The 26,066-nt window shown below is 57.0% G+C and overlaps 2 protein-coding genes and 1 pseudogene across 7 annotated transcripts in view; 2 read left to right on the top strand and 1 right to left on the bottom strand.

Moving 5' to 3' along the window:
• Positions 1 to 241: 241 nt before the first annotated feature.
• HSPA12B (heat shock protein family A (Hsp70) member 12B) lies at positions 242 to 19,608 on the bottom strand. 5 transcript variants are annotated; one of them, XM_027621769.2, is made up of 13 exons: positions 19,485 to 19,608; positions 13,934 to 13,993; positions 12,019 to 12,116; positions 10,903 to 11,027; positions 7,839 to 8,025; positions 7,459 to 7,563; positions 7,040 to 7,156; positions 4,936 to 5,110; positions 3,930 to 4,016; positions 3,376 to 3,480; positions 3,005 to 3,263; positions 2,453 to 2,556; positions 242 to 1,829 (listed from the first exon to the last, which is right to left on the bottom strand). In XM_027621769.2, the coding sequence occupies exons 2-13, from the start codon at positions 13,974 to 13,976 to the stop codon at positions 1,192 to 1,194; spliced, it is 2,043 nt and encodes a 680-aa protein (XP_027477570.1). In that variant the 5' UTR covers positions 13,977 to 13,993; positions 19,485 to 19,608; the 3' UTR covers positions 242 to 1,191. The 5 variants fall into 5 exon arrangements, with proteins under 5 accessions (XP_027477570.1, XP_027477572.1, XP_027477571.1 ...); XM_027621771.2 differs by having other exon boundaries at positions 1,192 to 1,829; positions 7,839 to 7,941; XM_027621770.2 differs by lacking the exon at positions 19,485 to 19,608 and adding an exon at positions 19,186 to 19,317 and having other exon boundaries at positions 1,192 to 1,829.
• Positions 8,913 to 10,397, top strand: LOC113937440 (annotated as a pseudogene). The gene has a single exon (XR_003524616.1). The product of XR_003524616.1 is annotated as an uncharacterized LOC113937440 (transcript).
• A 3,718-nt stretch (positions 19,609 to 23,326) lies between the features above and the next one.
• Positions 23,327 to 26,066, top strand: part of SIGLEC1 (sialic acid binding Ig like lectin 1) — a 34,034-nt gene continuing 31,294 nt past the window's right edge. The window contains exon 1 of the mRNA XM_035728913.1: positions 23,327 to 23,451. The gene's annotated coding sequence lies outside the window, so the exon portion shown is untranslated. The remainder of the gene's footprint in view (positions 23,452 to 26,066) is intronic.

The following is a 26,066-nucleotide window of genomic DNA, read 5'->3' on the forward strand; positions in this document are numbered from 1 at the left end:
AAGCCTGGGAATAGTTGACTAGAGTTGGGATGGGGAGGGCCTTCTGCCTAGGCCAGATGGGAAGTCTTAGGGAGTGAGGAGGTCTGTTTGGGACGTTTGACAGAGAGCAGCACCCCCTTCTGGTCAGTTCCCGGCTCTGCGCAGAGCTGAAAGCACTCTCCCTTTTTTGAACCCAGCCCCGCCTCCACTACTCTGTTGGGGTCCCCTTTTGTGAGGTGCCAGCAGGCTACACTTTCACCTTAAGCATAAATGCTTTATTGTCACCTTAGGGTTCTCAGGCAGGTGGGGCAGTTGCAGGTCGGGGGGGGGCAGGGAATGTTCCAATGGCATAGTGAGTTGATGGCAGAACCAGGACCAGCCCTTAGTTCTCCTTCTGTCTCTCGACAGCCCCCCCAACCCCCACTGCCCTTCGGTGGCTGGGATAGGGTGCATGTGGGTCATTCATGGGCTGCTCTTGGGGCCTTCTCAGATGAATTATCTGTCCTGAAGGAAGGCCCCCCAGCAAGCTCCCCCTACATCCTCTCATAAGTGCCTTCATCCTGCATCCTCCTCTTTAGCCTGTTAATTGAGAAAGTTTAAAAATTAACAGTCATACTTGGGTGGTCAGTACCACACCCGGGAAGGTCCTGTACCCCTGTGCTGCTTGTGCCAGCCTCCAGCCATTTTTCTGCGCCATAGGGCCTCTCTGCCCAGCGCCCTGTGCTGGCTGAGCCTATCAATCCATGCACTGGGCTCTTCAGGCCCAAGCGCTGCACATCCTCCGTCCTCCTGCTGCCCCTCCTGCAGAGGCCCTGCTCTGCCTCTCCCAGCTGCCTCCACTTCCCACCGCCCCACCCCCCCAGTTCAGGCCAGGGCTTGGTCTTCTGGCGCATTCTGCCTTCGGGGTCACGTGCCCCCTGTGGGCGCACCGTCTTACAAACCTCTTCTGACTCTGATCTCAGCCCTTGGCAGCGCTCTTCGGCTTTCCAGTCAGCCGACCCGGGCCCAGTTCCAAAGCGAGAGTTTGTCTCTACCCATCCTGCGACCTCATCTTCCCGGACAGGAGGGCGGGGGAAGAGGCGCTGACTTCAGAACCAGCAGCTGTGTCCACGCGAGCCGGCGCCCCAGACTCCCCCCACTACCCCACCCCCGACCCCAACAGGGCGGGGCCTGGCACGGGGCGGGGATGGGGCTGGCACGGCGCCCGCGCCCTCAGTGGGAAAGAAAGTCAATGGCGGCGCGCACGGAGCGATTGGTGCTGACGTCGACGGCGGTGACCTTGATCTCGGTGTCGCCAAACTGCATGGCGGCACGGATCTCGCGGCGGCCGGGGGACGCGCCGTCGGAGGGCTCCAGCTCGAGGCTGAGCGCGCCGCACTTGCGCACGCCCGGGTCGGTGATGAAGCGCGCGTCCTCGGCGGCGCAGCAGTACAGGTTGATGAGCACGCGCCGCTGGCCCGGCCGCGCCGGGCAGTAGCTGCGCCGCACCTCCTCGCCCAGGGCCACCGACTGCTCGGCGGCCACGAAGCGCTCGAAGACGTCGGTACACCAGCGGCGGCCGTCGCGTACCAGCAGTTTCTCGGGCGGGTGGCGCCCGGCCACGAAGCGGTTGAGCACGCCCACGCCGTAGGTGAGCGGCGAGCGGCGCACGCGCACCACGCCCGGCGCCTGCCCGAACAGCACCGCGCCCTTGAGGATGGTGAGGCCCACGTCGTGCGGGACGACCACGCGCAGGCCGCGGGCGCCCAGCGCCGCCTGCACCGCGTGCTGCAGCACAGCCGACTCCGCAAAGCCGCCCACCAGGAAGAGCAGCTTCACGCCCTGCACCTCGGGCCGCGCCAGAAGCGCCTCTGTGGGAGGGGGCGGGGGGGGTGGGAGGAAAGAGGGAACGCGAGGTGAGAGAGCGCACGGGCCGACGCCCTGCGGCCACAGGCACCTCCCCTCCTCCATCCTGTACCCAGCTGGCAACTAGAAACTGGTTCCGTCACCCTAAAACGGTAGCCAGGTTCGGAGGAAGAAAAACACAGAGTTTTCATTGAGTGCTTCGGGCAGTCTTCATGGGCTCTGCTTCCCCGGCACTCTACCTCCTTTTCCTCTTCGCACCACGACGTGGAGGGCGAGATAAGGATATGCATTTTCATGTACTAAGTGCCTCCTGCCGACTGTGTGCACATCTCTAGTATTTCAGCTCCCTGGGATGACAGTTTTGGGGACCCAATACTATCACCCCATTTTATAAATAAGGAAACCGAGGCATCAGGGGTTCTTTCACAGTCAGAAGAGAGACCATACACATAATCCCTCCGAGTTCTTAATACCCACGACACTGTGTCCTCCAGGTGTTTCAGGTGATTCTGGGTCTCATTCCAGTGTATGGATGGGTGGAGGCTTCCAGGCACTAATGGGGAGGAATCATTCCTGCATCTGAGTGTGAATGTGGGGGTCAGTGGAGGACTCAAGCTTAGGCACTCACCTATGTGCTGGATGATCCCACTGACCGTGGGCTGAAAGAGCTCGTTCATGGCCTCGCAAGACATCCTGAGCATCCCCTGCGAGGACCACTTCACGAAGTTCACGCTGTTGGTGAAGGGGGCACAGGCTTATCGGTCGGGGTCTGGGGTTCTACCACTGCTCCAGGCCAGTGGGCCTGGGCACTGACTGCATATTGTGTGTTGTCCCAGCCCCACTCCCTCAGGGGCTTTAGGCGCCTGCCTGCTCCAGTTCCAGGCATGAAGCCCCAGGAGAGGAGCCTCCCTTTGTCTCCGGGCAGAAGAACCAAGGCACACTGGCTGGCACGGGGTGTGTTGGGGTGGGGCGCTGCCGCGGTGCGGGGAGGAGAAAGATGTCGACCCTCGCCCCAGTTCCGGCCGCGGATTCTAGCTGGAATGCTCACGCCCCTCTCCTGCTGTGGGCTGGCAAGAAATGTGCACGGGGCAGGTGGGGCAGACTCTGGGGCCCACATCCTCCCTTGCAGGGGCTTTCCCCATCCGCAAACCCTGCTTGAGTCCGTGGTCCCCGGACCCACCTGCTCCGGCGCAGGGCTGTCTCCACGTTGTGGCCTCGCTGTTTACGGTAGAAGTCGATGAAGGAGAAAGGCAGCGAGATGTTGAGCGCCCCTGCGCGGTGCGGGCCCGCCGTGCGTTTGCGGGCCTCGAAGGCGATGGTCAGATCCACCCAGGCTGCCGGCCTTTGCCTTTTGAAGGTGGTGATGAAGTCCTCGCCGAAGATGCGGCCCAGCAGCTGCTCAAAGGCCAGGTCCACGCCCACCGCGCCATAGGGGCCGCCTGGGGTCGGGCAAGGAGTAGAGGGGGAGTCAGTGCAAACTCTGCCGCCAGGGGGCGTCGGCGGGGCCCGGGCGCGCTCGGTACCAAGGGTGCTGCCTGACGGGCTACTCACCAGATGCCTTGTACAGTTCCTTGAGGGTGCCATGTGGCTGCTCCAGCTGGTGCACGGTCAGGTCCACAGTGCCTCCTCCGCAGTCTGCCACCACGTAGCGGTCTCCTGCGGCGGCGAGCGTGAGCACACACTCCTGGCCCGCTTTGCACCCTCAGCTCTGCTTCCCTTCCAGATTCACCCAGCCCCCAGCCCCCAGCCCTGCCCCAGACGCGAGCCTTGCCTGCGGGGAGGATGGGGGTGGGAGTAGCAGTAAGGGGCTTCCAAGTGCTGAAACCTTAGGCTACCGGGTAGGGACGCAAGGTTTTGGGGGAAAGTGTTTCCAGGATTCTGCAACTTCATCCGTGGAGAATCCCCAGGAGAAGTGGGAGTCAGGGGCGCGGCTGAGTGGTGTGGGGGTGCAGGTGACCATGACTGCCAGGTTAGGTGCAGCTGATGGAGGAGTAAGGGCGGGGTTTCTAGGGTCTAGAGCCCACTTAGCGAATGTTTCCTTGCCCCCTATCAGTGTATGTTCCCCGCAGGACCCGAGAAACGCCCCTCCGTCCCTCCTTCCCCACCTGCTTGCATCTCTGCCCACAGCTCTCCGATGCCAGACTCCACCAGGAACGTGCGGCTGTGGCGGGACCGGCGCAGCTGCTCGCGGGCTGGGGGTCGAGGGACAGCAGGACGGTGGGATTAGAAGGAGGTGCCTCAGCTACCACGCTCGACCCCCACCCTCTCACCAGCACCCTCCCTGAGCATCTGGACCAGCCAGTTCTCCTGAAACTCTTGCTCTACTCCTAACTAGGAGAAGGCAGTCTTGAACCTCAAAGGGTCCAGAAAAACCTGATGGGGTACGCTCCGGTGCTGTGACCAATAGCTGAGGGGAAGTATTTCTGGCTGCAGGACATTCCCTTAATGCAGGCCAGCTCACGGCAGGGCAAATTGGGGTTAGGACAGTTTGGAGGACCTGTGTGTGGCCGGGGGAAGAGGTCCTGGGGGATCCAGGGGAGCCCAGGACTTGGGACCTCTTCTAGTCATGGGAGATGGCATCTGGGAGAGTGACTAAGATTGACCACAGCTGTCTCTGCCCAGTCCTGGCACTGGGGCTTGAGCTTGGTAGCGGTAGCTTGGGGCTATTGTGGGAGGAACGGGGATGACAGCTATGTACCAGGATGGGACATGGCTGATTCAGGGGCTGCTGCAGAGAAAACTCTTGAAGACCACCTTGGCTCAGAGTGGGGGCTGACTTCCTCCTTTGTCAGCACCTCCCCTCGGGACAGGTTGTTTCCCCTACCTTCAGATTCAGGACTGGGGCTGAGTCCTGCCCTCCTCAGACAATGATCTCCTAGGGCAAGGTGAGATCTCTGTCCTCAGATTGGGCTGCCCCAGGTCAGGGCCGTGCCTCCTCCCTCAGACTGAAGTCCACCAGAGTTGTTTCTGCCCACTCAGATTGGGCTGGAGTGCGGGAGGGGGTTGTCTCCTCTTCATGTCAGACATGGCCGAGCCTCTGGCCTCAGTGTCCCTCTGACCCTCCCAGGGCAAATGTCATACCATTGGGCAGTGCCCCTCGGGGCAGCTCACCCTGCCGGAAGCTGGAATCGATGGAGCGGCGCTCACCCAGGCGTCCACTGCCTGGAGCCCGGCTGCTTAGGTCGAAGAGCTGGTGTAGACGCAGCTTGCGGCAGTAGACAGAGGCAGCCTCTGGCTCCAGGGCGATGAGGAGTTGCTCTGCATCCTCCCTGGACACCAGGCCAGCCTGGGGATAGGCGGTGGGCAGGGCCAGGGACCTCCATGGGCCAAGTGTCACACCTCAGATGGCACCTCTGGGCAGGCAGCCAGGGCCTGTGGGGCTCCCCACCTCCTCCCCATCACACCCCAGCCATGGTAGGCCTCTCAGCCCCCTCCATGCTGCACAAATTTGGAGCTGCCTCACAGCTACCCTGTGACCAGCCTGGGGAGGGGCACGGCCATGGCCAAGAATACCATGGGGTAGCCCAGCAGGGAGAGACTAGACACTGAAAACCTAGAGCACCTGGGATCTGCCCCTCCAAGCTGCCCAGGGTGGCCCAGGCTCTGGCAAGGTCCCCTTCACAGGTGCAGGGCTGACCAGCTGCGCACGGGCTGAGGGTGTTAGTCCAGACTCTAGCACAGTGTGTATGGGGGTGTAATGGCCAGATCACCAATTAGAGCAGACGGTGTGTGTGTGGGGAGGTCCCCTTTGGCTCACTGAACCCTTTTCCTTCACCAGGCTGGTGTCAGACAGTAGCCACACTCCCCACTCCCAGGAGAACTTTGTTCCCCAAGAATCGGATATAGGCACCAAGAGACAAACAGTGAAATTGCAGACACCAGGACAGGCCAGCTGCGGGGAGAAAAACATCTGGGATCTGTTACTTCCTGTATCAGGACAGGGGATCCCTCTCCCTGTGGGAAGTACTTTATGGTTTTGTGGGATTCCCTGGATTCTGAGCAGGTGGGGGTTGGGGATGGGTGGGTATGGAGACTTCCTGCCCAGGGCCAGCCCTTCCTGAACTGGCAGCCCGGGACCAGTGTGGGAGGAAGCAGGGTGGATAAACCGGCAGGGGGCACTGGGTGGGGTGTTTATTCTGGCTGGGCACAGCCTTGCTTTCATCCTGACCTCTGCAGGGGGGATGCCCACTACCTCAGGGTTAGCTCCTCCCGGTGACAAGTGTAGGCACCCACAGACCTGGCACCTGGGGCATGCCTGGCCCACATGTGTGTGGGGTTGGGGGCTCTGGTATCTTCCAGGGGGTGCACCAGCAGGCCTTTTGGAGGTCCTCGGGTGTCCCCCAAGGTCCCAGGGGGAGGACCAAGCCATGAGTCTTCTCTGGGAGGCTCTGCTCCCCTTCCCCCATCTCACTGGAGGTGGGGGGACTTGAGTTGTGCGCCCCCGCATTCTCCAGGCCTTTGGGCATCTCTTAACGGTAGGAAGCCCAGCAAGCATTGGTCCAAACCACCTCCCTTCATAGTTTCATCGCCCTGTTTCTCCTGCTCAAAGACTGACAGTGGTTGGGGCTCGGTGGTGGTGGAGTCCCCGGAAAATACTGGTGCTGGCTGAAGCGGATGTTCTTGGTGCCCTGCCCAGCTACTGTGTGTTGGCTCCCAGCTGCCCCCTTCTCTGGGGAACTGCCCTCAGCTGAATGGAAACCACCTCACTTGGAGAAGTTTCCCCCACACCCCCGGGAACCAATGACAGGCTGATACGGATACACAAAAAGCCAAACGCCTTGCCTCACTGTGGTCAACTGCTGGGTACAACTCTTCCTCCAGTCCTTCCATGGGATCAGGCTGAGGCTAGACTCTAGCTGAGACCACGTTCCTGCTCGGCGCTTTCTCCTGTCCATTTCCCTCACTCTTTCTCCTGAGAGCCCTTCTTCAATACGCCGCATGCACAAGAGTCCCTATCTTGCGCTCCGCTTCTAGGAAACCTGACTTAAGACACCGGCTAAGCTGGCCTGGGCTGTGCCTCTCATCCCCTCTGCTCTCTGTTCCTGCAGGCTCACACCCTCTCCTGGTGGCAACAATCCTCCAAAATGCCCAGCAGGGGAAGGCCAGAGTTCTTTATGCAATGGCTGGTCCCAAGGGTGGTGAGTAAAGGAGGGTCTTGGGGGCCTCCCTGGAGCCCTCCCGAGTGACGCCCCCTGCTCTGCCTGCCCCTCCTCACCAAGTAGGCAGCCTCACGCATGAACTGCTTGGCAGGCTGTTTCCAGATGGCGGGCACCGTCAACACCCAGCGCACAGTGTCCTTCTCTGGCAGCGATGGGCACTGCTCCCTCAGCTCCTGCAGCAGGAGGGGGCAGCGAGGGGCAGGCTAGCTTGGGTTGGGGGTGGGTATCTTCAGCCTTCTATGTATGGGAGCTGGAGTTGCTAATCAAGCCTCAGGAAGGACTTCCCAGCTGAGTTGGAGGAATTCCTAACGCCGCCCCCCCCCCCCCCCAACACCTGTATGTCCCATGCAGGCTCCATCTGATGGGAAGGCAGGGGCTGGAGATGATGATTTCTGACCCCTCTTGGATAGGCTGAGAGGAGACGATGGACCTGGGGGTCCCTGCCCCGGTGGGCAGGGATGGGGCCGCAGCGCACCTGAAGGGCATGCTCCTTGAAGAAGCGCAGGGCATGGGCGAACACCTCCAGGGCAGGCATTTTCTTTCCATTTACAGCCTCTAGCTGGGTCTTCAGGGTGAGGTCCTGGCAGGGTTATAGGCAATTCTGCAGAAGGCCATAGCTCTGCCCCAACTTCCTGCGGCTTCCCCTCTGGAGTGTCCTCGCTAATCCCACATGAGTTCTGTCCCCAGCCCTTCTCGTGAGCCCCGCCTCTCCTCTAATCCCGGCCTCACCCCCTAGCGCCGCCCCCTCAGCCTCTCCTCACCTTTTACCTTTGCTCCCCCTGCGTGAGCTCCTCCCTTTCCACTCCTGGCCCCGCCCCCCTGGCTGGAGCGGCCCCGAGCCGGAATGTGCCTTACAGTGGCGCTGTGGATCTTCATCTTGAACTTCTCGAAGTAGAGCCAGTCCCGCGCCTCCTCAGGATCCAGATCGTGGTAGTAATCGCGGGCGGTGTAGCCAAAACTGTGAAAGGCGCCCTCCGGGGTCAAAAGCAGGCAGGTGGGGGTCTTCTGGTGGGCCACTCCTGGGTCCCCGCCCTCCCATTTCCTGTGGAGGCACAGGGCTGTCATTGTGGTCAGCGAAACCCTCCCTTCGTGGGGTTGGGTACCCGGCTCTGGGATCAGCTGTGTGACCTTGGGCAGGCCACCTAGCTTTCCTACATGTAATATGGAAATAATAAGGGTACCTACCTCCTACGGGGTCTTGTGAAGATGGTGCTTGGCATCCCCTTAAATCTCCATAAATGCTGCACATGGGATCCTGCCTATCCATGGGGCCACAGGACCCATAAACATCCTCGGCTCCTGCTTCCTCCCATGAGGTACACCGTTGGACTTCACCTCCCTGTACTCTTAAGCAGCAGCAAGCCATCATCCACCTGCCTGGGTCTGGCCTCCTGATGTATCCCCCCCACCCAGAGGACCCTCACAGAGGCTTTCTCCCAGCCAGACGGTTTGCCCTTCTCTGGGCTACCTTCCACCGCCAAGCTCCTTCAAGGCATCGATCATTCCTATCTGACCCACCTTGGCAGCTACACCCAGTTAACTGCACCTCCGGCAGGACCCCAAAACCTGAACGAGATTCCAAACCTTCCCATCTGCAGGTGCCATCTGGAATTCCACCCAGAACTCCCCGTCTAGTTCATTGGCTTGGCAACTTCTTTCTACCCTTCCTCTGCCTTCTCTGATGCCCTGACCCCTCTAGGCCAAGCTCAACCCTGCAGCCTTTGGGGGAAGGAGCTGGGAATCCAGGCAGAAGGAACAGCATGTGCAAAAGTTTAGAGGTGTGAAAGAGCCGGGAGAACCAGCTATAGGCTGGCTAGGTGTGCAGCCGGAGAAAATGCAGGAATGTTAAAGTCAGCTAAGGAAGAGCATCAAATGCCATATCTGAATTCTGTCTTGATGGGTTTTAAGTAGAAGAATGAGGAATCATGACTACATCTGCCATTAGAAAGGTCACTGGTTGATCTTTGTGGTGGCAGCAGCGGTTACCAGCATTCAGTTGCTGGTACACAGCTTTCTGTTCACGCCGAGGAGCTACACACCCTTGAGGTGACTGGCCAGGGCACGATAGCCCAGATCAAGGCTCACACAGACTTGTTGGAGGGCATCACTCCAAGGAAGTCAAGTCCTGCTCCTGGCAGGCACACCTCTAGACGATGAAGCTACCAGGGCCAGTGTGGGGAAGAGGCTCCGACCACTCTGGAAGTAACCATCCACATGCTTGGAGGTAAAGTCCATGGTTCCCTGGGCCGCGCTGGGAGAGTAAGAGGGCAGACCCAAAGTGGCCAAACAGGAGAAAAAGAAGACAGGCCAGGCCAAGCAGTGGGTGCAGAACCGGTGTTTGTTAATGCTGTGCCCGCCTTTGGCAAGAAGAAGGGCCCCAGTACCAACTCTTAAGTCCTTTGTAATCCTGGCTTTTGCTAATAAAGCCACTTAGCCCAGTCAAAAAAAAAAAAAAAAAAAAAGAGGAAGAAGAGGAAGGAAGAAAAGAAAGAAATAGAAAGAAAGGTCACTGGTCCCCATGTGGCAACAGCCTGGAGGGGAGGAAAAATGGAGAAGGAAAACCAGAGAGGAGGATATTGCTACCATCCAGGTGAGAGAGGGTGGGGCTGAACTTAGGGGTGGTGGCCATGGAGAGAAGTGACTGGGTGTTCCAGAGATATTAGGGAGATAGAAATGGCAGGTCTTGGTGGCTAGTAGGGGTGGGGAGGGTTTGGGAGGAAGCCAAGATACCCTCCAGTTACTTCCTGTGACTGTCCCCTCCACAAGACAGCGTCCTTTCTTGGTCCTCAGCCCCAGCATAGAGTCCAGCATGGTTTCTGTCATGTGTGCTGATGAGCATGCCAGCTGGGATGCCCTGCAGCTCCTAGAGGGCTGTAAGTGCCTAGAGCCTTTGTGGCCTTATGTGGATGTGGACGGAGCAGGGAAGGGGGAAGGACAGTTCATGCTTATGCAGCTGAAGTCCCTTGTATCTTTGGGGAAGTGACCCTTACATTTGTCTCTCCATCCACCCTGCCATCTACCCTCCCAGGCCTTGGGAAGCCCCTCGGCTCCCCAATCCCAGTTGGGGTTGGAGCTTTGGGATCTTCTAGAAGGGTCTTCCACCTACTGGCTGCAGCTTCACTAAGAATCCTGATCCTTCAAAGGATCAGGGTCTTGAGGCCTAGAGGGGAGTGTCAAAAAATGTACTGTTCAAATAAAGCTCGACTACATCAGAATGGGTTTTTTGCCCATCTCTTTCCTAACAACTGTGTGACCTGTTAACTCAGCAAACCCTCTGATCTTTCACGTCTTTGTCCTTCACTGAGGTGTTCAGTCTAGGAATGTGCCTGTCCACTGCACACAAATCCCAGCACAAGTTTTCAAGGAAGCTATTCATCGCAGCACTTTTTGTAATAGTGAACAATTAGAGGGGAAGAAACCTCCCAAAACCATCAATAGAAAAATGGACGAATCATGACACATCTGTACGGTGGGACACTACACAACTATTAAAAGAAATTGTGGCTTCAGTAGGAGCTGATAGGAAGAACAGGCCTGTCAACCAAGATGCGTGCCCAGAGCTCAAGGGAGCCGGGCGGCTGCCTTGCTTTTGTTGTTTGCTCGTTTCCTTTATCTTTTTCCTTTTTAAAGGAAAAATAAAGCAGGCGGATTTGACAGAAAAAAGAAAGAAGAGAAATTGTGGCTTTATGTGTTGACACGAAACATCTACAAAATAATGTTGAAAGTTTAAAGTAAGGCAAGTTATAGGATATCCCACTTTTATTTAAAAAACACATATATGTGCATATATGTGTGTGTGCTGGGGCTGGAGGGAGCTCTGGGCAGACTCCATGTGTCCTCAGTGACAGTCCTTCTGAGACCAGGCCCATCCCAGGGAGTGAGGACCCCCGCCCCCATCTCCCAGCCCAGCCACCCTCACCTCATCATGTGGATGGCTTCAGGATCACTGGCAAAGCTGAAGGCATAGCCACTGGAGGTGGTGCCAAAGTCGATGGCCACCACCACGGAGAAGGGAGCATGCTGGGGGGCCCGGGCCTCGGGCTTCTGTGAGGGCGAGACCCAGAGTTAGGCAGCAGCCAAGGGCTGCATGCCTGAGCCCCTCTTCTCCTCTGGCTGTGGTCCAGACTGCCCTGCCCCAGTCACCTGCCCGGGCTCCCCTCCCCTTCCCAGGCTCCAGGCTGAGCTCCAGAGTGGCCAACTGCTCAGAATCCCAAGGCCTCTCAGGTCGCCCTCTGCAGCTTTTGGCTTAAGCTCCTGCTTTCCTCTGTGGGTTCTCTGCCTGCCTTCTGCCTGGCCAGCCTGAGCCCCAACCCCCTCACAGCTCCCCAGGGCAGCTTCAGTAACACATGGACCTGTGTATATTTGACCCCCCAGATCTTTGTGGCCACAGTGAGACAACCAGACTCCACTGGTTTTATGGCAGAGGAGAAAGGCCTGTGCACAGGCCCACCGTGGTTCCTTCCTTCTCCCAGGCCAGGCCTGGTCTCCCTGAGAACAAGGGGATCCCCAGGCTGGATCATTAGGGTGAGGCCATCATGGGTGGGGTGACCCAGGGAGTTTGAGGGATGTTTATATCCTGGATACTTCAAACTAGTAGTTTCCAAACTAATTTTTAGCAATGTGTCTTGTCTTCCCCAGATAGAACTTGAATTCAGGGAGGGCTGTGGTCGACAGGAGGGGGAGCAGCTCTGGGAGGCCCACTGCTCTGAGGACCTGAAGTAACTACATGCTCAGAAGTCTCCCTGCCCTAGGCAGGCTCTGGTCCATGGATGGCATCCTGGAGCAGGGCTGTTCGCGTGTTAGTTACGTGGGGCTCACCTGAGTAGAACTGTTACCCCGACAGTCCAAGCTCACCTGAGGCTGTCTTCTGGGGAAGACATAACTGGAGTGTGCAGGGGCAAGAGGCATGGCGCCACCCCAGCCCAGCCCGGGCCCTGCCAGGGCTCTGCCAGACACCAGGCTAAGTTCTCTGGAGCACAACCCTTCGCCATAGCACCCAGCCACCCACCACCAGGATCCCTGCTCCCAGGCTTACTGGAGACTGCGAGGGTGTGAGTGGGGCAATGCCACAACTTTCCTGGGTTCTTGGGGAGCCAGGTGGGCTGGGCACAGGGGACCGCTCGGGGCTGGAGCCTGCAAAGAGAGGGCAAGTCACTCCGGTACAATCAGGGCAGGGGCTGGTGGCTGGGCACTGAGAGGTCCTCCATTAGTCCTTGCTGTGCTGAGGTAAGGGGCACCCTGCTGGGGGAGGAAGGACAAGATGGAGGCAGGGGCAGACTGAGGGCCTATTATCGATTTGAGGTGACCTCCCCCTGAAGGGTGACCCACGCCTCACCTGGTGACTCCTCGTCTCCCCAGCATCCCTCCGACACAGCAGGGGAGGGGAGAGACAGAGAAGCATTATGGGGGATGGGGGAGACTGAGTCCAGAGAGAGAAGGGCAGGAGAGATGGGGTGGGTGGGCTCCTGGGGTGGAGGTGAGGGTGGAGGGTAGAGAAACCAGAAAAGGTGGGGAACTGCAGACAGAACTGAGCAGGAGGTAGGGCTGCTCCCCTCCCTGGTAGACTTTGGCCACATGGTTCTAATCAGGACCCAAAGGAGCCACCCTCCCTTCCTCCCTCCCTCCACTAAGGGCCAAGGACAGGCCTAGCTGGTGAGGATCAAGAAGGGGAATAGCACCTCCCCCAGCCCAGCCCTGAGATGGGGGGTGTCCACAACACTAGGAAGTTGGATTCTGAGCCTCCCTTCCCCATGACACACAGAAACCTGGAGCCAGCATTTGGGGGCAGGAGGCCCCACTGAAACCCTCTCACAGACCCAGGACTGAGCTGGACCTTTGCTGGGAGGAAGCACAGCAGCTCCAGAAGGCAGCCCAAAGCCTGGCTTGGAGGATCACACAGCTTAAGGGCCTGCCTGGCTGGTCATCCCTAGGTGTGGGCTGGTGGCTTATCACCACCACACTGGACTCTGCTAAGGTCCCTGTCAGGGGTACTGGGGCTGCCCTGAGATTCAGGTGTGGGAACAGGAAGGTGGCCCAGGAGGCTGATGGGGTCTGGTGTGAAGACCTGCGGACACGTCGAACTGGTCTGGCTGGCTTTAGGCTGAGCCAGGGCCCCAGGGCCTGTGTTCCTTCAGCAGCTGTCCTGCCCCGAGCCCTGAGAGGTCCCAGTTTCCCTGGCCTTGGGGTACGTGGGAACATATGTGAGGCATGAGGGGGACTCAAGGAAGTGCCTGGACCGGGCCAGAGTCTGTCTGGAGGTGTTGGAGGGGCAGGGTAGGGGGGTGACTCTCCCAGGGCTCCTTTTTTCTAGGCAGCCGGCACAGGCTTGGGCCCTGCCACCAGCTCCAGCCCAAGGGGCTGAGTTGCTGTGGCTTGAGCCTGGGAAGGGAGGCAGGAAGGAAGGCCCAGCCCACCAGGTCTTTGTTAATGGACTTCCTGAGGAGTGTCCCTCCTGCCTCCTGGCCTGCCACCCCTGCAGAGAACGCAGAGCCTGCTCCCAGACCCGACCACAGGCAGATGCGGGTGTATACATGCAGAATTCTGTGCATGCAGAGCCACCTGCCAATATATACACTCTCACACAAGGCCTTGCACACAGAGACCTGCCCACAGGCAGATACACACACACACACACACACACACACACACACACACACACACACACACACACAATCGTACCAGGTCCCATGTACACAGACCCTGCTCAAGACATGCACACGCATTCAGTCCTGGGCACACCGACCCACTGTGCACACACACACTCACAGACACACGCTCACATACACAGTCCTGTGTGCACCAACCTCCCCCCCTGCACAGACACACTCGCTCAGCAACCTCTTCTGGGAGAGGCACCCCATGTGCAGACTGGGGGTGGGTCGCGGTGCCAGGGTGAGTAGGGTGGTGGGTCAGGGCCAAGGTTGTGGGGGGGGGGCAGGGGAGAGTCTTACCGATGTACAGCCCCTGCAGGCCCATGTCCGGGACAGCCAGCATCTTTGCAGGCCCTGTGACTGTGAACAGGAACAGACAAACAGAACGGCATTTATTTGTTCCTCTGTTTCCTCTCTGAATGCTTATTTATTTTATTTGTTTACTTTTGGCTGGAGCCCTTTGAAGCGAATCCCAGGCATCATGTTGTTTCACCTATAAATTCTTCAGTACATCCCACTAACAGATAAAGACTTTAAAAACATCGTCACAACAGCAACCTCATGTGTAACAATATTAACAGTAAGTCCTCAGGCTCATCTAACATTCAGCCCCACAGTCCCCGCTTGTCTCAAAAACTTAACAGTGGCTTTGTTGGAACCAGGATACTCCTAAATGTTTTCAAGTGCCCACTCTGTGCCAGGTGCTTGCAGACACCAGCGACCCAGAGAGACACTGTTCCTGCCCTGGAGGCCCACAGCCTGGTGGGGAAACTGATTATAGTCAGATAATCACCCAAGTGAATTTGAGATTACAAACGATGCTGTCAAGGTCACAGCTGGATACAAACCAGGCAGAAAGGCTTGGTATGGCTGGAGAGAGAGGCTGGGCCTGGCTGGGCTGGGCTTATCCTGTAGGCAGGCCCCTAGGGACCCTATTTTATTTATTTATTTTATTTTTGAAGATTTTACTTATTTGAGAGAAAGCGACAGCACGAGCAGCGGGGAGAGGCAGGGGGCAGGGAGAAGCAGACTCCCCCTGCTGAGCAGGGAGCCCGATTTGCTGAGCTCGATCCCAGGACCCTGAGATCATGACCTGAGCCAAAGGCAGACGGCTGAGCCATCCAGGCGCTCCTTGGGGCCCCTATTTCAGATCCAGTTTTATATGAAGGGCAACAGCAGATCTGGAAAGGTCTGAAGTACCAGAGCAGAGGTGGGGGCATGACTAACCCTGCATTTTAAAAAGCACCCCCTGGCTGTATGGAGGGTACAGATTACAACAGGAGGCAGGGAAGCACAAGCCCTATCAGGGCTCCAGGCGACAGAGGATGGTCGTGGCTGTGTGTCTTGAGACAGAAGTGGAGTTCTGAAATTAGAGGTTAAAACCAACAGGGCTGACTTCTGTGGAAGATGGCTGGATTGGATATGGGGGCTTAGGAAGAAGATGTCAAGGGTGACATTGCCCAATTCGAGCTAGGAGGTAGACAGTGAGGTGGACACTGGCAAAGGTGGGGCTGGCAGGGGCAAGGGGCAGAGTTCTGGGTGCAGCTTTGCAACTGCCAAGAGAACAGACCGAGGAGCCAGATGATGTATGATGCAGAGGTCAGAGAGAAAGCGGAGGTGGAGAGGCGCATTTGGGAGTCACGGTCACTGGAGGCCTGGCGGGGAGTCGTGGGGGAAAAGAAGGGAGCACCAGCACAGAAAGCTGGCTGGAGGAAGGCAGGCTGCCCGAGGAGACTGGATGCCTGCTATGGTTCCGGGGACATCTCAGATCTAAGAGATGCGCCTGAAGCTAGATGCCTTTAGAGGTTATTCGATGAGCCTCAAAACACCTGTTTTAATGGCCCAGGGCCAGCATTTCGGCAGAATGATGGAGATGGGGTAGAAGTCAAGGGAGCCCAGGCAAGGAGCGAGCAGAGGGGAGGAGAACGCAATGGGCACTTCCAAGAAGCTTGGCTGACAGCAGGGGCTGGTGTGAAGGTAGTAGCTGGAGGAACAGAAAGCCTGAGGAGGGGAGGATGGGTTTTCATTTTCTTCTCTAAGATGGGAGGAACCTGAGTTTGTGTCTGTGAAGTTCTAGGGGCCAGGCTAGAGGCAGCAGCATTGCAGCCCCTGGGAGCTGTCAGAAATGCAGAACCTCAGGCCCTGCCCAAGAACTACTGAGTCAGTACTTGCATTTTAACAAGATCCTAGGTGGTTCTGGGCACAGTCGAGTTTGAGAGGTGCCACTCGACGTGTCCCTGGGCCAGTCATCACCCATGCTATTGTCCTCAGCTGTGGGCCTGGCAGCCCCCCCAAACAAAGGTGAGGCTGCTCAGAGCCCACTCCCTCTCTCTAGTCAGTGGCCCGATCAGGAGGTTTTGCTAACAGAACACAGGCAGACACAGGTCTGGGCACCATCACATGCAATCACACGCATGCACACACCCTTGCTCACACACAGTTGACACAGCCCAGCCCAGGGAGGACGGACACTCAGACATGTCCAGAATACTCCCCCATGGCCAGCACCATAGAGATTTCCGGACACATGCAATCCTGCTATCAGCAGAGGCACTCTGTTGGATGCCCAGGAATGAGAATCACGGGAAGGTTAGGGGCTGCTTGTGGGCACTCAGAGCAGCAGGGTGGTGCTAAGAAAAGGGAAAGCAAATATCGGGTGTGGGTATGAGCCTTGAGAGCCAGGACAGGGGCTCAGCTCAGGGGGAGGGAGTGGTGTTCGGGAGGTGGTTCTCCCCCGCCCCAAGAGCTGAGTCTGTATCTCTTCCCAACTCTATATTCATTGACAGGACATGGGCAACTTGAAATCAGCCATGATGGAAGCATTCACACCACAGAAATTGGCAAACACTATAAATTGGGGTTTTCTCCCTCTGATAGAGTTGATGGTAAAACATTTACCAGCACACAGCTGCATCAAGTCCACAAGGGAGAAGCTGACAATCCTGTGTGTACATTGTTTCGATTCTTCAGCCAACACTGAGCATTTCTTTGTGGCAGGCTCTGTGCTAAGTGGTTGAATGAATGAATGGATTTTCTGGACCAACGCTATTGTATTTGGAGGAGAATCAATCTAGAACCACCAGGAAAAAAAGACTCCGGAGTCATCACTCTAAGCTGGATTCCATGTCCAAACTGTGTGCCTACAATCCTCCCAGCTCTCTGGAGCTGCTTCAGTTATCTCCCATCTCTGAGTATGTGGGCACAGAGTGCTCCTACTCGGGGGTCTCAGGGCGGGCAAGGGCCTATTATGGCATCTGGCCAGAGTGCATCATGTCACCTCTCTCTGCTTCAGTGTCTCTCCTGTAAAGTGGGTCACACAGGGGGCTTGTTAAGACTGACAAGTTCAGGGGCACCTGGGTGGCTGGGTCGGTTAAGCGTCTGCCTTCGGCTCAGGTCATAATCCCAGGGTCCTGGGACCGAGCCCTGCATTGGGCTCCCTGCTCCGCGGGGAGTCTGCTTCTCTCTCTCCCTCTGCCGCTCCCCCTGCTTGTGTGCACGTGCTCTCTTTCTCTCTGTCAAATAAATAAATAAAATCTTAAAAAAAAAAAAAAAAAGACAAGTCCAGGTAAAGAAGGTGGTTGATAAAGGCAGGACTTGGACAGATGTGAGCAGTTGTTCTTTTCCTTCATGGTGTGGATTCTGAATTTTCTCTTGTTATAAGTTTTTGGTTTTTTTTTTTAAAGATATTATTTATTTATTTGAGAGCATGAGCTGGGGGGGGGAGGGGGAGGGGGGCAGGATTAGCAGGCTCTCTCGCCAAGCCAGGAAACCGACACAGGGCTCGATCCCAGGACCCTGAGAATCATGACTCGAGCCGAAGGCAGACACTTAACCAACTGAGCCACCCAGGTGCCCCAGAAGTTTTTGGTCTTATTGAAACTTTTATTCTAATCATTCTGAGTTCTTTAGGGAGGGAGGGAGGACTTGAATCAATCTGTGTCAAAGAAGGAGGATCCTGATGATTCCTTGAGAGGTGGAAGTAGAAGGGGGTGGCAGCTTATATGTCTTTGGGACATCCCCCACCCTGCATTCACACCCAGAAACATTTAAGGAGAATGCTAATCATCAGGCTCAGGACAACACTGGTTCCCCAAAGCTATGACTGGGCAGTATCCACAGCTGGAAATTGAGCGAAGTAGACCCCCACCCCAGGGGCTCACTGATTTCAGACTGGTGATGCTTATGGGTTTGAGCATAACTGGGTGGGGCAGTTTGATTTACACAGAAAGTAACTTCATATCCTGGCAACAAGCACAGGCTAAACTCTGGCCCTAGCCTGACCCCTACTCTACTCACAGGCAGACCCTTAACCCTCCCACGGACTGACCCCTAGCCCTTGGCTTCATATTGATCTCGCATCTTCAGCTTCACATTGACCCCTGGCCCTGACCTCTACCCACTAGGTATGACCTATCAGCCACTGGGGGCCAGGACAGGGTGTGGCTGAGTCCAAGGACTCCAAACCGGAGACTCCCATTCCAGAGTGCTTCCCAGATTCACAAAAGCCGAGGACTTCTGGCCTGATGGAGAACATTTTCCAAGAATCTCTTCCTGGGGAGGGGACGTGAAGGCTGGGTACTTATGCACCCAAAGAGCACCGAGGTAACATGGTGTTGCTGGCTTTCAGGGCTCCACACATACCTGTCCTCTGCCCATGAGGACAAAGAGCCCACCCAGATCTTTACAGTACCCCTCCCTCCCTTGCACGCTTCCTCTCACTGGACCCTGCCTCTCCCATCCACTGTTCTCTGCTCAATATCCTGCCGGCTTGTTAACGGAATAGGACCTGTCAGCAGTCTGAGAGGCCACAGGCATTTCTCCCAAGCCACAGATTGGACCAACCAGGGCCAAGGACAGACAAGAAATGGCACCCAAAGGGCTGCCCCAGTCTGTCTCTGGAGAGGAATCCTCAAGGAGAGGGACCAGGAGGCGGCTGTGGGGTGGGGGTGGGGGGGCGGCCTCCTCCTGCGCTGGGGCAGGGGGAGGCATAAATGGCCTCCCATGGCCCCTCCCTGTCCTCAACTTTTCTTTCCATACATCCTGCCCCACCCCCGTTGGGTCCTCATCATTGCAGCAAAGCCAGTTCACAAACAACCTCTGTCCCACTGAGCCCAGGGCCTGAGGCCCCTTCCATCCTCTGCCCCATCACCTCCCTCACCTTCTGGGACGCTTGCTCTCACAGGGAAGCCATATTTTAGAGCTCCCTCCCTCCCAGTCTCTCTGCCCCACACGAGCTGGCTCCACGGCCCTAGCAGGGAGCCCAGACCCCACACCACCTGGGCCGCTGGACCGGCCTCACAGAAAGACACCAGAGGTCCCTGCCAGGAGGCCTGCCCACAGTCAGGCACTGTAGCATCCTGGCCACTCTGCCATTCTGGAGCTTCCCAGACCGCAGGCCCTAGGAACCCCCTCCCCCCAGCAGGTGACCCCCCCCACACACACACACACTCAACCTCCAGGTCTCCACGTCTAGCGTAGGTATTGTGTCCTCCACAAACTGGCTTAGTGGAGCAGACCCCCGCCCCACTCCAGCCCCCGAGCCCCACCCCTACCGCGGCACAGGGCTGTCCTCAGCGCCCCCACTCTCCGCAGAGCCGGTGTGGGGTCCCGAAGTCCGGAGGAGAACCCACGGTCGCCGCTCCAACTGCTTTTCTGAACCCGCAGCCCCACTGGAGAGAACAGCTTGCAGGACCGGTCCCCAGCCCGGCCGCCCAGGGTTAGGAAGTCTTTCGGGCGGGCGGGGGTGGGGGGGAACTGTCGGCCGACAGCCCGGGACCGGCAGGACGGCGCACCTCCCCGCCTTTCTCTTCTTTGGGACACCCCCCCCACCCCCCCGCCTCCCAGAACTCACCTCCGCCCTCCCGACAGCTCGACCTCGGTCCAGCCGCCTCGATCCCGGGCCCGCAGCCAGTGGTCGTGCCCCGCCACGGCGGCCGCAGCCCTCGACGTGCGCCCAGCCCGCGCCTCCGGCTCGCCCCGCGCCGCCCACCCCGCCCGCCGCCCCCTCCCCCTCCCCTCCCCCTCCCCCAGGCCGGATGGCCGCGCGCTCCCGGCCCAGATGTGCGAGGCCGGGGCGGGGCCTGCCTGCGCGGGCCTCTCCGAGGGGCCCACCGCGGCCCCGCCGCCCGGCCCCTCCCTGCGCCCCTCCAGCGCCCCTCCAGCACCCCGCCGCTGCGCCTCCCCCACCTCCGCCCCGCCCGCAGCCCCGGGGGTGGGAGGGAAGGGTGAGGAGGAGAGGTGGAGGGAGGGAAGGGTGAGGAGGGGCGGTGGAGGGAGGGAAGGGTGAGGAGGGGCGGTGGAGGGAGGGAAGCGGAATTCCAGACCCCTCGTCTGCCTCCTGCGGCCAGTGGCGGAGGGGCTCTCCCTCCCCGCCCCAAAGGGCCCACCTGGGGCTCAGCTAAGGTCAGCCCAACTCCAGAGCCTAGCCGCTGGCGAGGGAGGGCCCTGGCCCGGACCCCTCCTGTCCCCGGGCCCAGACTCCTTACAGTCCCCAGTCCGTCCCACTCTCCACCCCCATCCAGCCCTAGCCAGGTCTCCAAGTGTCACACAGAAAGGGCCTAATTGAAGGTGAGGTCAGCCCCTTGGGCCCCAGGCTGGGGCCTAGCTCTGTCCTTGATGAAGCTTGGGGCATTGAGGAAGGGTTCTCGCAGGCTGGGGCCCCATTCCTGGCAGGGGGCTCACTGGGAACTTACCCAGCCTCCTCAAAGAGCACCCAGCCCCTTTCCTGGGAGAGCTCGCAGCCTTCCTATCCTAACCAGGTGCTCTGGGGCATGCTAGGACGTGGCTCCAAACAGGGGTTTGCCAGATGGAGACCCCTTTCTGCTAGGCCCCTCTAAGGCAGCTAACTTACCTTGCCCTGCACCACCTACCTGGTTCTGGAGGGCCTGGGCCAGCCCCCTTTGCCTCTGCCCGGTGTGCCCCCGAGGGGACTCAGCCTGGGCACAGGTGGGAGGGGGGCCAAGGGCTGCTTCTCAGCCATGTCTCTCTGCAGTAGGGAGGCTGGCCTCCGGTCTGGTCTGTCACCCCCTCCCAGACAAGGGCCCACAGTTCTTTGGGCATCACAATTGTCCCGCTACCCCCAAACCTTTGCTGGGGGCTTTTTTCCCTCCCTAGAAGCTGTACCTCCTCCCCACTGCCCATCTAACAGCTCATCAGCTAAAGTGTCACCTCTGCTAGGCTTGTTATCCGGGTGACTGCCCTGGAGCGCCCCTGCAGCAAGGCCGGGGGGTGGAGGGTGCTGCACCAGACAGTGTGTGATGTCTGTGGCTAGCCAGTAAGCCAGCAAGGTATCCAATCGGCAGCCTCCACCAGCTGCTCCTGCAAGTGTGTCTCCTGGGACTCTGTTCATGTGTTAGTGTGTCTCCCGGGACGTCTCTTGGTGTCTTTGTGTCTGTGTACATTATATATGTGTGTCTTCGTGCGTGTGTTTGCATGTGTCTGGGTGTGTGACAGGTGTGTGATGGGGGCTGTCAGCCTCTCCTGTCATGCCAGAGGCTGAGCAAAGGCGGGGAGGGCGGAAGTGGCCGCAGGGGAGTGTATGGAGACCAGGCAAAGGGTCTGGCCCCTCCAACGCAGTCTGTCTCTTGTTTTCTTCTGCCCTTTCTTCCATCCCCACCCTGAGCTCTACCTTTTGGCTCATCTCTGAAGGCCATGGCAGCAGGCTCTGAGCAGGAGTGAAGAAGACTCATGGTAAGGGGTCCCCAGCCCTCAGCATCCTCCCACTTGGCAGGCTTCCCCCTCCGCCCCCCCATTTCAGGCCCTCTCAGTCTGACTTGGGAGTTACAGGCCCCACCCTTGGGCAACTTCCAGTCTAACAGAAGGGAAGGACAGCAAATAATCCCAGTGAATCCTCAAAGTCAAGAATGTTCGATTCAGTTGCCAGCAGGTTGGGGCCCAGGAGGTCATGCACAAGGATCCCCGCCTTTACCATCCTCTCTCTCTGTGCCCTTGCGACACCCTCCTCTCCCCTCCCAGTGCCATTGTGGGCCCGCCCACTGACCTCACCGGCTTTCTGCTTCTCCCAGGGTGGGGAAGCTGGAGGAAGAATCAGCCTCTGAGAGTATCCTCCCAGGAGCAGCCTCTCTCCAGGCCAGGCTTCCCCAGTCTGGCCTGGCTCCTCCATTCTCTCAAGGACGCCCTGCCCTTCCAGCCCATTTCTGTTGTGCAAGTGAAGGTGACTTTCCAAAGCGCAAGTCTGGCCCCATCCCTTCACCACTTATATTCTCCGTGGCTCCCCACTACCTGTAGGAGAAGATCCAAGTGATCCAAGGTGTGGACTGCCCTTGGTTGACCTCTCAAGCTCCCCTTCCCAGACCTAACCTCCAGCCTCATCTCCAGCCCTTTGAACACAAGCTCCAGAGCTTTGTTCCCCGTGGGCCAGGCCCCCAGCCCTGACCTGCTCAGCAATATTCTTCTTTCCCTTGAGCGCTTGGGGAAAAAACTGGCCCCTTGGACCCTGTTGTGGGTGCTGTGTCAGTTCAGAGAGCCCCCGGCCTCGGTGATCACTAAGGGTCTCTCAGGAAAACGCAGGGTTGGGAAGGCAGAAACAGGGCTCTCCTTTTCCAGTGCCCACCGCCTGGCCTGACGCGGCAGACCAGCAGACAGTTTTAGGAGAGGGTGTCTCAGTCTGCGCCCCCTCCTGCCCCCACGCACAAATATACACCAACAGGGAGGGCAGGTGCCAGTAGACTTATTCACCAGTAGACTTTGTTGACTGAACCCCACAGTGTGCTGGTGCCTACCTGGGTAGTTTACCCTGCCACCAAACCCTTGGGGGGAAGGGCCCTCCATCCTCATTTGTACAAAAGAGAAAGCTGAGATTTTGGGAGAATTGGGCACTGCCCCATTCGGACCCAGCAGTGGCCTCAGGGCCTATGCCTTTGACCCTATGTTGCAGGAGGCTGGCAGGGGAGAATGGTACCTAGGCACCCAGAGGAGGCTCCCCAATGGTTGTCCAGCCCTGCCTGACCCTTCATGGGGACAGGAGGTGGAGGGCTCCTGGGACAGAGGCCTCTAGAGTGTTCCTCTACCAGATTCCTGAGGTGCGAGAGCTTCCTTCCAGGAATTACTCCGCCTGCCCCCACCCAGCTGGACTTCCTGTCTGTGGCCCACAGCCACATCGTTTTCCTCATCAGAGATGGGAGTGTGGGAGGCCCGGCCCGTGGCCAGCCTAGGTAGTGCCCCGCCTCCCCTCTCGTATGGGCAGCTGGAGCCTCTTTTTTCATAAAAAGAAGGCCCCGGGGTCTCACCTTCCTGCCGAGCCTCTCCAGCACCTTGCCCCCAAATGACACCCAAAGGATCATAATCGGCCCCTTTCCCAGAACTCTGCACCAACACTGTCCCACTTGCATCCCCTTCTCCAGTGTGATGTTATTAGGGTTCCCAGCAGGAACATCGGGAAGACTTCTTGGAGGAGGTGACCCCTGATCTGAGCCCTGAAGGACTGCTGAGTTATCCTTGTGGAGGAGTGGGAAGGACATTCCAGGAGGAGGAAACAGTGCAGATAAAGGCAAGGAGGGCAGGGTTCTGTGAGGGTACACAAAAGGACCAAGACTCTAAGGGAACAGGACGTGCTGGGGGGAGATAATACCATGTCAGCCATCTTAAGTTGGAGGAGACTGGAGCTGCCCCCTCCCCTGATATCTATTTTCTTGTTCTTAACAATACAATCTTCTCTTTTTAGCCATGCACGTGGCCACCCAGCGTAGAGAAGAGATTTCCCAGCTTTCCTTGCTGCTGGGTGTAGCCACATGACTGAGTTCTGGCTCATGAGACAGAAGCAGAAGTGCTATATGGTGTCTTCCAGGCTTTAAATGCTGGTGGGTACCGGTTGTTCCTTGTTCCTCATTCTGCTTTTCTCCATCCCACTGTCTGGAATGTTGATGGGATGACTGGAGTGCAAACCACCATTTCGGAACATAAGGTTGAGGAACACGCCCCAGGGGTAGCAGAATAGTGACCTTCAGAGAGATGGGCACTTGAGCAGTATTCCCATGCCAGCCTCGGGCTGTGTACATCCAGACGTTTAATGCAGAAGAAAGAAACCCTTTTGTGGAGGACACTGTATTTTCAGGCTCTGTTACTCATAGCAGGATGTAATCCCATCTGATTCGCCCCCAAAGAGAAATGTTGACTAGGCAGTTGGTATATGGATCTGGAGCTCAGAGCAGAGTTCTGGGTTGCGGGTAGAAATTTGGCAGTCACCCTCATGCAGATGGTAATTGAAGCCACAAGAGTGGATGAGATCACCCAGGCAGGGTGTGCAATGTAAAAGAGAAGGGTAGAGGGTTTCCCAGAAGGTGGCCCACCCCACCCTTTTGCCCACAAAAGATGATTCTGGCTTTGCCACTCAGTTCACCCCCCGCCCCCGCAACATCATATGAGGAAGGTTCTGCCTCCCTGCAACGCTTTTTGGTTTTTATGATGCAGAATCAGGATGGAGGGAGGCTAGAGGAAAGACAAGAAGTGTATGGATGGTGGGCGTGATTGTCTTGAGTTTTTCAAGGTTTTGCCAGTGTGTGGCAAAGTGTGTGGAAGACGAAAGGAAGGGGTTTTATAATGTGTTGCTATCAGCTAAGTATCCCTTTCATGGTATTCAAGAAAACACACACAGCTTGAAATTTGTTGAAATGACTTTTTGGTTGTGAAACTGGACCTCTTCTGTCATAACATCACCCAGAGATTGGCCCATTTGGATAATGCCTTTAGAAGGGTTACACGAGTATCAAAACCCACTAGAGGGCGCCTGGGTGGCTCAGATGGTTAAGCGTCTGTCTTCGGCTCAGGTCATGCCTGGGATCGAGTCCCGCATCGGGCTCCCTGCTCCTTGGGAGCCTGCTTCTCCCTCTGCTTCTCTCTCTCTCTCTCTCTCTACCCCCCCTCTCTCCTCTTCTCTCATGAATAAATAAATAAAATCTTAAAAAAAAAAAACCCACTAGAGCAGTGTAGGTAAAGGAGAAGCTTGTGCCAAGGACACAGGGTTTGTATGTTATAGAATCCAGGAGCAGAAAAGGGTGCATCTGGGCCTCATGTGGGCCTGGAACAAGGAACTGGAAATATGTCAGTAGCCAGGGAGCTGTCACTGTCCACGTTCCTCCCTCTGTTGCTACAAGGACTCCCCTCTCTGCTGCCCTCTGCATATCTGCTAGATTCTTCTCTTGTTGCAGATTGTTTTTTAAAAAATAATTAATAGATTTTAGTTACTTTTTTATTTATTTTTATTTATTTTTTATTTTTTTAAAGATTTTATTTATTTATTCATGAGAGACAGAGGGAGGGACAGAGAGAGAGAGAAGCAGAGGGAGAAGCAGGCTCCCAAGGAGCAGGGAGCCCAATGCGGGACTCGACTCCAGGACCCTGGGATCATGACCTGAGCCGAAGGCAAACGCTTAACCATCTGAGCCACCCAGGTGCCCAGATTTTAGTTACTTTTTAAAAAAAGATTTTATTTATTTATTTGATAGAGACACAGCAAAAGAAGGAACACAAGCAGGGGGAGTGGGAGAGGGAGAAGCAGGCTCCCCGCTGAGCAGGAAGCCCAATGCGGGGCTAGATCCCAGGACCCTGGGATCATGACCTGAGCCGAAGGCAGACGCTCAACTGACTGAGCCACCCAGGCACCCTTGACTGTTTCTTAATAACAACATTTTCTTGCTTCATATCTTCTACTAATTTTTTTATCATATGCCAGACATTTTGTTACTAAAGTTTTTACTGAAAAACTGAAGTACGTAATATTTACCTCTAGAAAAGTGTACCCTTTCTTTTATCAGGCCATTAAAGTAGGGATCTAAGTAATTCTTTTTTTTTTTTTAAAGATTTTATTTATCTATTTGACAGAGAGAGACACAGCGAGAGAGGGAACACAAGCAGGGGGAGTGGGAGAGGGAGAAGCAGGCTTCCCGCTGAGCAGGGAGCCCGATGCAGGGCTTGATTCCAGGACCCTGGGATCATGACCCGAGCCGAAGGCAGATGCTTAACGACTGAGCCAACCAGGTGCCCCTTTAGTTACGTTTTTTAAAAAATATTTTTATTTATTCATTTGAGAGAAAGCATGAGCAGGAGGAGGGGCAGACGGAGAAGCAGACTCCCCACTGAGCTGGGAGCCCAATGTGGGGCTTGATCTCAGGACCTGGAGATCATAACCTGAGCAAGAGGAGGACGGTTAACTGTCTGAACCACCCAGGTGCCCGATTTTAGTTATGTTTTCATTGAAGTATGTTGACACACAGTGTTACATGAGTTTCAGGCATACAACATAGTGATTTGACAAGTCTATACATTATGCTATGGTCGCCACACAAGGCTATTACCATACCCCTGACCATATTCCCTATGCCGTAGCCTTCATCCCTGTGACTTATCCATTCCATAACTGGAAGCCTGGACCTCCTACTCCCCCTTACTCCTTTTTGCCTATCCCCCACCCAGTAGA

Source organism: Zalophus californianus, chromosome 8 (genome assembly GCF_009762305.2).
Source record: "Zalophus californianus isolate mZalCal1 chromosome 8, mZalCal1.pri.v2, whole genome shotgun sequence".
Classification (NCBI taxonomy): Eukaryota; Metazoa; Chordata; class Mammalia; order Carnivora; family Otariidae; genus Zalophus; species Zalophus californianus.